This window comes from Camelus ferus, chromosome 5 (assembly GCF_009834535.1).
Source record: "Camelus ferus isolate YT-003-E chromosome 5, BCGSAC_Cfer_1.0, whole genome shotgun sequence".
Lineage (NCBI taxonomy): Eukaryota > Metazoa > Chordata > Mammalia > Artiodactyla > Camelidae > Camelus > Camelus ferus.
Genome location: NC_045700.1, coordinates 61,128,705 through 61,141,024, shown reverse-complemented (window position 1 = coordinate 61,141,024; position 12,320 = coordinate 61,128,705). Strand labels below are relative to the sequence as shown.

The 12,320-nt window shown below is 34.7% G+C and overlaps 1 protein-coding gene across 6 annotated transcripts in view; it reads left to right on the top strand.

Annotated features, from left to right (window-relative positions):
* The window catches only part of SPAG16 (sperm associated antigen 16), a 779,129-nt gene that overhangs the window by 368,602 nt on the left and 398,207 nt on the right, over nt 1-12,320 (top strand). For 5 of the 6 annotated variants that reach the window (XM_032479927.1, XM_032479930.1, XM_006184301.3 and 2 more), the window contains one exon: nt 6,519-6,662. The exons of the other annotated variant lie outside the window; for it this stretch is intronic. In XM_032479927.1, the coding sequence (XP_032335818.1) occupies nt 6,519-6,662 (144 nt within the window). The remainder of the gene's footprint in view (nt 1-6,518; nt 6,663-12,320) is intronic. 6 annotated transcript variants of the gene reach the window in all.

Below are 12,320 nucleotides of genomic sequence, written 5' to 3'. Positions count from 1 at the left end.
TTAAGAGTAGCTAACTGACCTTTGTGATTATATTTGATATTTAACTAAAGCTTCTGTTTAAACGTATAAATTGGTGCCAATATAATAACAAAACAGATTCTTAGAAAGTTGTGTGGAAATGTTAACCTTTCTGACTACCCCCTGGTGCATTCATTAATAAATCCATAAACTGTGAAAATGCCTCACCTATTCAGCAAAAATGAAAGGAAGGTACCATTTTCCAGATCCTGACGAATACAATCTGTAATATTACATTTTTATTTATTTATTTAGCTAATATTACATTTCTAAACTTAAAGTGCCAGGGAAGTATTAAGATTTCATATTTTCACATTTTCTTCACTGACTTCTAAAAAAGAATGAGACCTGCTGTCTTATTTTGGCAGATTTCTGATTTGTTTTGTACATACTTTTAATTTGTTTTATGACTTTTAATCCATTTTACTTTAAGACTTTTTAAAGTATACTTAATTATTTAATATTCTTTATTAGTGAAAAGAACTATGAATTGACTTTCCCTGGAGATGATGGCAAAAATGTTAATATACTAAAGTGACATCTGTCGTAATAATGAGGAACTGTTATGTTAAGTGGATCTTAAGTCATTATTACTAACTTACCACTGTATACCCCTAGCTGTTGTCTTGATTTCTTCTCTTGCTCTCATTTTCCACACAGGAACTGGGAGATCTTTTAAATAATTATTATTTGTATTATCAGTCTCCTACTTAAAACCATTTGATGATGTTAGGGTAAATTTCAGTCTTTTCTCAGCCTATGAGGCCCCGCAGGATCTAGTCCTTGGCTTCCACCTGCTCCTCATCCATCCTGGACCCCAGTCTTTGTCACTCTCTGCAGTGACCCTCACCTTCCTTTTGTCCTTTCAATACACCAGCTCTTTTGCCCTTTTGCATGTACAGTTACCTGTGCCTAAAACCGCCTGCCCCTAAATTGTCCTAAAGATGCCTCTTTCTTCCTGCTATTCTGATCTCAGCTGGAATGTCATGTCTTCAATGAGGACTCTAGTAACCACCTCACTGAAAATAACTTTTCCTTCAAGTTATTGTCATTTCCCTTTGTTATGTTTTTCTTGCAGCTGGGTTATTTCGTTCAGTCACTTTGTTACTGCTATTGTGTTTCCTCACATTCACACGTAAGATCCCTGTGATGCCCCTGTCTGTTCTGCATACAGCATCATAGGCTCTTTATCCATATTTGTTGAAATAAAGAAGAAAAGTTGCATGTTAGAGTGCTTTGTAAATCCTGATGCATTTCCAAATATAAGATGCAGTTATTAGCTAGGCAACAGTCAGACAAATCTTTTATCTGTGTTCGTCCTGGTAAGCTGGATAAAAGCATATGCAGTGTGTGAGTGTGTGCTGTCGTTAAGGACGCGTAGATAAGTGGTCACCCACTGTTCATGGACACACATATTGATACTGATTCTTTTTCAATCCATTGTTCATCTTCTGTGTTGGAAATAATTAGAGCCTAAGAACTGAAGCGAAGGAAACATTTACAATGCTGAATAACCCAGTGAAGACAGGGGTATCTAATTAGTCTTTCTCGTGACAATCTTTTTTTAGATTAATATTCTTCTCTTTGAAAAGTCTAACAGTGGTGCTTATGTCAGCGACTCTACTGATAATTAATAGTGTTCACCGTACACCTACGCATATTCCCTCCAAAATATCCTCGTGTAATGCCACTACTGCAAAGAACAATTTCAATTAGCAAGGAGAGCTTTTAAAGTGTATATCATGTGGTCTGTTATAAGGGATGTGTCCTATTATAAAAGAAAGAAAAATCTCTGCTAGAACATAATATTTTATGTAATATCCCTGGTATATTGTTTAACAAAACATTTTATGGATACTTCATCAGGACATGACTTGATTAAGAAGCAGGGCTAGCATTCACCCAAGTTTTTTTTTTCTGAATTCTTAAGATGTTTTCCTGTACTATTTTCACTCTCGTCACAAGCTTATTAACTTGGGAATGAGGTGACAGGGCCTTTGTCTTCGAGTCTTGCAATTATAATTAATAGTAAGTTAAAGGGAAGCAGAAAGGTTATATTCAAAGTTTAAAGTAAAATGACTTTGTGGCACTTAGGGCAGGTGCCAGAAAGATATTAAGTAAGAGCTCATTATTCTTATTAATTAGAACTTCGGGAAGACGTCTTTGAGAATGAAAGTAGTTTTGTGGTTAGTTATAAGAGGGATACCTATTTGTGGACAGAGCTTGAAGAGAGGAACTGTGTTACTAGCTTGGCATGCCCAGGGCCCCTCAGAGGCCATCCCTGATAACCGGCAACTACTTGATGCCAGCTGTATACATGAAGGCAGGGAAAGGAGTCAGTGTGTACACACTGTCCACTGTTTCCCTCAGTGCATTCCTAAAAGCCATATTATGAAAGAGGCAACCGCAAATCTTCCTTTGAATAATTTGTGAAAGTATCATGTGTAGGGGCTGCATTTTTGTGAGAGGATTTAACATCAAATAAAGCCTAGCAACGTCTGGTGTATCTCAAAGCCATACAGAAACATCATCTTTCTATAAATAATTACATTTTACATCCTAAATTTACTACCTGTGATCTTTAAAAGAGGTATGTGTGGATTATAAAAGGTAACTACGTGAAAGGCCAGGTTACAGTCAAGTGCAATAATGTTGAATGAAAGTAGTAGCTAATATTTATGGAAAGCTGACCATGTTTAGCTGTCTTTCCAGGGGCTTTACCTGTGCCAACTTGTCCTCACAACACGACACCCTTTTGAATCAGTTTTCGAATTCCCTCGTTTCCACAAATCAGGATCCTCATGCTGTAGAGGTTGAGCAGTATGATTTGCTAGTAAGTTCTCGGCCAGTGTTCACATCTGGACAGTCGGGCTTCAGCCCCCTCTCTCTGCGCTGTGACACTGCTCACTGAGTTTTCATCATGTGTCTAGCACTGCCCTGCGTTCTTCACGTGCATTATTTAATTCTCAAAACCTATGACAGCAATACCATGTTCTTCCCATTTCCCCCATCTGCAAAATGGGAATAACAGTAGACCTAACTCAGAGGGGTATTATGACCACTAAATGAGTTAATGTATGCAATTCTGAGATCAGGAACTGATTCCTATAAAGTTTTAGTTATTTCCCCCATTTTTCAGCTTCTTCAAAAGACCAACTCAGAGATAAATAGAATGATAAATGTTGAGGCCTGAGTAAACTTGGGAAATCCTCAATAAATTAAATGCCTATGAAATTGATGCTTGTTAAGCATCCTTCTACATTTATGTATGCTTTATGTATTCTTTACAGAGAATATTTATTCTCTAAAGAGTGCTGTATGAAAACAGGTGAATAAAAATATTAATGTCCTCTGACAACTTGGAGTACAGTTCAAGGCTCATAATATTGGCACAAGAGAACAAATTAAAGATTTTATTAGGTGCAACACATAGTACATCAGCACAAAAGTCTTTGTAGACAGGAATGTAGGAGGGGTGCTACCCACCTTGTTTCTCTTATAGCACCAGAGCATGTTAATTATAAAGAGTAAGGTCCTCTAACCCTTATTTTAAGACTGTTAGGTCAGGGGTTACCCAGCTCTGACATGTACCTTGACAATTCCTAGATGTGTTCTTTAACTCAGGGCTTAGTGGTGACTAAATGACTTAGACATTTACTGAGAATGATAATATCTCCAATCCCTATTATAAGAATTATTGATATTTACAATACACACATATAAATGACAAACTACGAATGACTGATAGTAAGTAAAAATACCTACAATCGTGAGCCTCAAAATCAAACCATCCTGGATTCAAAGGCAGCCTTCATCTATTATCAAACTTGAACAATTTATGTAATATCTCAACCTCTGTTTACTTAGTCATAAAATAACAAAACTAATTGTACCAAAGTCAGTCCCTCAGTCAGACATTTGAGAAGTATCTACTGAGTAGCTAATATGTGCCAGCCTCTGTTGGGGCTGAGTACACAGCAAGTATACAGCAAACAGACAGACATAAATCCCTGCCCTCGTGAGCTTTCATTCTACTTGCTATGAGAGTTAAGCATTTAGGTGCAAATTCTGGTGCACATTAAGTTTTCAAGCAATGGTAGATATTATCATTGTTAAATGATGATCCGGTGAGGAGGGTTTCAGACACCCGTGCCTCATTGTGGAGTTGATAATAGCTCTAAACTTCACTAAACCTCTGTATCTGCAGAAATATTTCAGATCTGTGGCCCTAAACCTGTGTTTGCCATCTTGTTCATCTCCCACAGGAAATTACCTGAATCAAGCTCTGCATCTTTTGATTGGGAATCTTTATCACCATGACCCAGTCTTGGCTGGTACACTCACTCCATGACTTATTTAATAAGTAGTTATTAATTGATTGTTATGAAAGCATTAAGTTCCCCTCTGTACATGCTGGAAATATTTTTGGTCACTTCAAGACCCTTTCATGGATGAAGTAAATTGTACTCTTTAAAGAATAGATCAGTGTTTGACTGAAATTGGGTCCAAAATGATTAGGAAAAAAAGTCATATGTAGATAAGATGTATTTAAAAAAAGAGTCAGTGTTAGAGAAAGAATGTATACCCAAAGAAACCAGAGAGTGTGACTGGTGGGATCAGGCCACGTGAAGTCGAAGTAGAGGTTGCAGGTGGGGTGGAGGGGGCCCCAAAGTGGAAGGAATCAGAAGAGTCTGGAAAAATGCTTCTAAAACTGACCACCAGTCGGTTTGTGTTTGTATTTTCCTTAACTTCTACAAATAGCTCCCCTCGCAAAAGTCATTTTGGAAACTTATCTTTCAAAGTTCGTAAAAATATCAATAATTTAGTTATCTTCACCTGAAGAGGGTAATTTATCATCTAGTCAAGTGTGCATGTGTCTGCCAGGAAAGCTGTGAGCCAACGTACATCATACTCAGTAGCTTCAAGGATCTGGTTTGCCTTATGTGTGTTTGAATATAGAATTCATTTCAATCTGACATTCTTTTTTTTTAACCTCTCATCATATTTTTCTTCTAATTAGTTCTATAAATGTATCCTCTTCCCAGTTTGAGCTGTAATAAATTCCTTTCCTGAATTGGCTTTCTGAAAGTCACAAACCAACATTGTGATGAATTACAAAATGAATAACTTCCCTTCTACCCTGTTTATTTTGAGCAGCAAGGTGTCAGAGAAAAGGGAAACACTGTTTCACTAGGAGAGGTCTGCTCAAAGTGGTTCCCGCCCATGAGTTGAATGTTTTCAACAGATTTGCAAATCTGTATGGATGGGTCTAATAGAATGACATGATTTTTCAGCTCAAAATTTTGAAGTTTAATGGAATCACTGGAAGTGATCCATAAGGAGAAAAGTTTTGCTGTCATGTAAGCCTTAGAGTTACCCATGGACAAAGACCATGATTTCTCTGGGAAATTGATTTCCCAAAGGCTATATTGCAGAAGAAGGGAACAATGATGTTCATAGAATGGACTGTGAGAGAAATTAATGTGTGATTTTTATTTTTTAGGTCACTATTTGTTTCATTTCACTGTATATGCAAGTAAATGCATTGTCTCTTTGATTTGAGTTGGCTATGTTGAAATTGAACAATTTGTTGCTAATATTTAGGCTCATATTTTAATAGGTGCTTAACACTGGGCACATTCGTTCCCATCACATTGTAAAGCATAGATGAAAACTTTATATAAATAAGATTAAAGCATTGCCATAGATAAAATATCAGCCATTAACCTTATAGATTCTTGATTTTAGAATGGTTTAGCTCCAGTATTTCAAGAGCCATAGTGATAGCTGGTTCAAATAATACTGCTTCATATGTTAACCATTAATTTTATATACTTCTTTCTCATTTCCCTCTATGCCTTTAGAGAGTGGGAATTGCCTTATGCATCCTGAATTCTTACTGTAATTTGTGTACTGTGCATTGACTGAAGCCAATTTAAGTGCCGTATTAGTGCAGAGTTTGAGCTCCTTTGCTTTGTGTAGATAGTGAGCCGTGGAGTTAATGTTTCATTTATATAATTTATTATGGATCTATGATAATGTGGTTATGATTCATGATCTTTTCCTGGATAAGGCCTGATTTAAGATACACTGTAGTCTGAAAAGAAGTTTGAATTTGTAGAAAGTCATGGCTACTGGTCCAAATATCCTAACACCAAATTATCACTGGCATAACTTTTTCTTCTTAAAATGAAAACTTGAGTTACTGTTTACAGCTCAGAATTAGACATGAGCATTCACCTAAATCAACCATCCCATTTTTCATATGAGGAATCTGAGATCCAGTGAAGATAATTAGATTTATGGCAATCACTGATGGTGAAAAGTTAGAGCTGTAGCCAGGACATGGAACCTGGTGTTTCTGCCTTCTGGGCCAGCCCTGTATGTGAGCTGCCCCGCCTGGCTGAAATGAATAATCCTTGCCATCTCATTTATTTGCAGCATGAAACCATTCACTGCTATCTCCCCATAACTACTTCTCCTTCTCTTTCCCTGTGCAGCATTGTCGTGCACCCCCACAAAGACATCCTAGTCTCCTGTGGGGAGGACCGCGTCTGGAAGGTGGTGGGGCTCCCCAGAGGCAACGTGCTCCTCACAGGACTGGGCCACACCGACTGGCTCTCAGACTGCTGCTTCCATCCCAGGTCAGTACACACAGCTCCCAGAGCCAGCCTAATCTTTCCAGGAATGCATTTGTTTATGCTGCGTCTGCATTCTGCTGGCTTTTTTTTTTTGCTGTTGTTGTTGTTGTTCTTACACCACCTTATTGAAGTATGAATAACTACATATTTAATGTCTACAACCTGATAAAGTTCTGAGACAAGTATACACTCTTGAAACCATCACTACAATCTATATCATACACATATCTATCATCTCCAAAAGTTTGCTCCCACCCACTTTTATTATTATTATCATTATAAAAACATTTAACATAAGATCTACCCTCTTAGCAAATTTTTAAGTATTCCATAAGTATTGTTAGCTGTAGGCTCTGTGCTGTACAGTAGATCTCTAGGAATTACTCATTTTATATAAATGAAACTTGCAACTTTGTGCTTTGCTGGCTCTGATGCTACTTTTCTCTCTGCAGTCCCATCTCTTCCACTGAATTTCAAAACGTGTAGATAAATGCTCCTTTGGCTTTGGGTTATATTGACTTTAAATTGGTTGCTTTTGATATTTGGTACATGTAAAACTTAGTCCACAAGCGGATGCATTTCAAAAGAGTCATAAGCTTCTCAGGACAAGCATTATAAGTGCTTGTGCTCACACGCTCTGACAAGGCATATGGACTTCGAGTCAGTAATGTGTGCCAGTATTTACTTTCCCTCTGTTAATCTTGCATGTTTTCCTTGGAGAATTAAATTATCTGCCAAAAAGGATCAGAAACCAGTCATCATTTTTTAAAAAATAATTCAGTGATACTCAAGATATTAAAGAGAACAAAGTAAAACTGAAGGCATTGAGCCCTGCAATTGGCAGGATTCACTGAATTTTTATACCTAGAGAACAAGGGCACAGAAAGAGAGACACGTATACATTATTCTGGTGGCAGGAAGCTCTGCCCACAGTTAGGTTGTGGTCAACTCCTACCCCAATCCCAACTATCATCTTTTATTTATCGTTATACCTGACACTTGTAAACACCCCTGCATTTAGTTCTTTCTAACAGTCTCTGTTATTACTCAGGGAGGCTCATAGTTCTTAGTGCAAACTTCTCAACCATTCCACCAAGAAATTTTGTTCTTAGGAGAAGTTTATTGATTTATTTTCATGTTTTCATGAAATTTTTTTAAACTATCTTTGTCTTATCCTTGGTATAAATGTCAATAAAATTAGATCAGAATAAAAATAAACTAAATTGTTCAGAAATTTGTGTTAATGAGAAGATTGAGCTATTTTTTTTTATTTTAATTTTTGAAAATCTTTTCAAAGTATAATTTTACCTTTAGTGCTGGGTGTTTGAATTTAATTTTTGAACATATAGTGCTTTCCGTATCTGGTAAATGGATAAACAGATCTACACCACCTCTCACCTCTCAGGAGCATAAAGCCCATCTTGCGAGCAGAGACAGCACAATTAGAAGTATAGCCTCTCATTTCTGTAGCTGCTGGGCATACTAATCAGAGTTGCATAATGCCTCGTCACCATGACAGCCAGTGACTGAGATTTTCTCATTAGTGTTTGACCAGCGCACTGTCCTTTTAATACATCTTCCTGTTTTCCCACTCAATTACTGAAATTAAAATGAGATGAAATACATCATGATTCACTCACAGTATGCATTTACGTTCAGTACTTTCTTTGGCAGAATTGTAGTAAAATGCCACCACACTGCTTTTTTCAAGTGTACGGGATTAAAAATAATAGGAGACAATACATTTAGCCATAAGGGTTTTAAGTGAGAGATACAGAATAGCAAATGTTCTTTTTGAAGAAATAATGAAAAATAATACATGATCATTAGAAAAAAACCAAAAACTTCTTTTTTATTTGGGATTCAGATCAATTCTGAAGGAGTTTATATTTCAGGCCTCAAATATTTTATACTTGATGTATGTAAATCACTGAAGACTATATGCATATAATATAATATAATATGCATATTATATATACATATATAATATTTATTTCTTAAAAGTCAAAATGCATGCTCTCTGAAATTTAAGTTTGTGATATTGGATTTTTATTTTGGCTGAAGTAACCTGGTCGGTAAAAAATAATTCATTGTTAAAGATAATATTTTCTCATCTGTATACTCATCTGTAATTAAAACTCAAACATAGAATAAATTTGATTCAAATATGACAGTTTAATATGTAGTTGGATCTTTGATTAATGAGTGCAGTCCCAGGCTTCCTCAGAGCCCACCTATGAGATCAGCTCAATTCTGCTCCCTTGGAAGAGGTCCAGAGTAGACACATTATACCATGACGCCTGCCTAATTCCTCTGCTCTTCACATAGAAAAGTAAACTCATGCATTTTCTTTATTTTTTTTAATTGCAACTGTTCTTAGTTGAGTGTTTTCTGTAACTTCCAGTTGGATGAATTCCTGATTACTGTGACATTTGAGCCACTGTCTCTCCCACTACAATGACACAACCCAGATTTCTTTCAGGGGTCAAACCTACTTGATATGACACTGATAAACTCTGACTGACCCAAATCAGTCTTAGTTGTCCTGTTTCCCTTGTTGTAACAGACATCTTCAATATATAAACAACAAAAATAATAGGCATAATAATATTAATATCAGACAAAAGAGGGCTGACAGATAAAAATTAAACTGAGAGGGCAACTAATTATGACTTGAGGCTTGATGATATGATGTTGAAATATATAAAATAAAAGATCTTATGAATACAGGACGATTCTGACAAAACCACAGTCATCAGAGTCAAAAACTTCGAAGTATATCAATTTTCAATCTGTCAAACAAAATTACAATGGAACTAGAGAAATTAATAAAATAGTAAGTGTATTTAGTAGTATATATTGAATTTTATACTTTATGAAGATAGAATATAAATTCTTTGAAATCATTCATTGTTGGGTTTTTAAAAATATGTAAATCTAACACCAAAAATTTAGTATAAATGGATTATTCAGAATAATAAATATACAAACTAAAATTTGTGAGCAGTATTGTAATAGTAAAAGAAAATAACAAATAATAACTAAAATATAATAAAATTTGAATTATTGAAAAGTAAATAAATGATTGTTGGGTCAAAGAACTGTAAGCTGTTATTACCTAGTTGGTAAACAATGACAAATGCACTACTTATCAAACTTAGGAGCTGTAACTAGAACCGTCTTCAGAGTAAAATCCATACCATTAAATGCTTTGCTATTAATTTGAAAAAGTGAATTATGGGTTCAAATTAAAAGGTACAAGTGGTCAATAAAATACAGAAAAAACAAGAATGAATAAATAGAAAGAAATTAATGAATTAGAATAAAAAATAAATTTATACTAATCCAAAAAAAATTTTTAAGAAAAAATAATAAACCAAAGAACTATAGTAAAATAAGTAGATACCTCAAAAAACTGCTGGAAAAATAAATTAGGAAACAAAAATGTAAACCTAGGCGATTTGGAAAGAGTTAAAGCCACATATACAGAGACTAAATTGTATATATATTTGGAATTTTTGATAAAATAATACATTTCTCTAGAAATAAGCAATACCAATACTGAATCAATATGGAACAGAAACCCAGAATAGACGAAAGGTTGGAACAAACTGAGTTTAGGAGTTCTGCTTTTCGTTCTAATCTTCTGCAGTTTTATGACTGAGTTTTAAAAAGTTTCTTTTTTTAAAAAAGAGAATCAGTTAATTTTAGGTTCATTGAATTTTCTGAAGACAAGAAAAATAAAACTGAAATTTTATTAGTGGGTTCACAAATATAGCATAAACATCATTCTAAATTGAGCAAGTATAGTAGCCCCACAACTATAGGCCCATTTCATAAATATAGATGTAGAACTTTTAAATAGATTGCAAAAAATGGAATTCACTTGTATGTTTAAAAAAAGCAATATACAATGACCAAATAAGATTTGTACTTGAAGTGTGGAATATATAAATGATCCAACTATGAGGACATCAGTATTATAAATTATATTAATAATTAGACATTGAAAGTTACTTTAAAATGGTTGGATAAAAATCTAATACCTATATTTAAGATACATATGTTTGCAAATGTTGTTAAGCCCCATGTGTTGGAATTGACAAGGAGAGTGGATTTTGGAACAGCTGGGAACAAAGAAGTTCTGGCAGGTGAATGTAGAACTTGGATGCCATGGAGTTAGATGAGTCAATGCAGAAGGGGTACTTACAAGTAATAGGGCAAAGTGGGGAATGTAAAAACAAATAGGCAAAAATACCTAAAAAACCTAAAATCAAAATAAGAGCAAGGTCTCTTTGTCCAAGCTTCTATGCAAGCCTTGTTACTTCTCCAGTTGATGTTTTTTCTCAATAAATATTAACCATAGTTTTTGTTTTTTTCTTTTCCTTAATGATGATTATCTTTTATTAAAATATTTTGACACTGACATTTTCTAACATGTTTATAACTCAGAAAACAAAATATATATGGAAAGCTTTAAACTATAAACACTGTACAAATATTATATAGACTATGCAAACTGAAAGCAATTTAAAACTTACTATGAAAGGGTCAGACTCCCAAAGGCTGTATTGTGTTCAAAATAGCACTCTACCCACAACTAATCAATACCATCTATTATTTATAGTAGAATTGGTTTTGTTTGTATCTTAAGTTTTTAAGTTCCTTAGTAGAATTTGTGTATCAAGACACTTTAGGGGAATGATACAGGTAACTGATCACTGTAAAACCAGCTATTATTACCTATTTACCGCTAGATGGCGATCATACATTGGTAAGGCAAAGCGCCCTTTGCATTTCCTGGGTAGACTGATGAAGTAGCTGTCCGACGTGATTCGTCAGTTCCTAAAATGATGAAGGGGTGGGGCGACACAGAGGATGGGCATTGTCTCTGCCATTGCACTGTTGAAAGAGCAAAATGTACAATACGAAAGAGCAGGAACCTTAAGCATAATCCAGTGCAAGCTAGACAGCATGCTCTAAACTGCTAATACTTGGAAGCAGAGTTTCATGTTACTATCCCAGCTTCACCTTTGCTAGTCCTATCAGTTTTCTTATCTGCAAAATGGGTATAATAATGATACCTATTTGTAGGTTAATTACGAAAGTTAAATGCTATCATATATGAAAAACACAAATTCTATTGCCTGGCACATAGATGCTCAATAAATATTACCTATCATTATTTTGTATTGATCGGTAGATATGTTGTGAACTTAGAGATACCTCAAAAACTTTTATAAAACTGGTAGCCTTAAGGCACAGTAGGATAAGAAGGGAAGAGTATATGGTGATGTCTGGGTTACACTGACCTAGAATGTGAAGAATGCTATTGAACCATGAAACATTAGAAGATCATGTCTGAATTTCTTGTCAAGTTAAACATAAAAACATTTATAAGCTGAAAGATGAATATAATAAATGCAAAAATATGTATGTTATTTATCTGTTCTTAGCCCTGGAAATATTTTTCTTTAAAAAATTGTACCAATAGGTTCATTATATTTTGTTTTTACAGAAGAGCAAAGGAATTTTGCATATTTCCTTTGCTTTTAGCTTTTAGAAGAAAAAAGAAGTTGGCCAGAAACACTAAAATAATTACTTTAAAAAATACTTATTATTTAAAATACTTTTTAATATTTAAAATATTTTTTAAATATA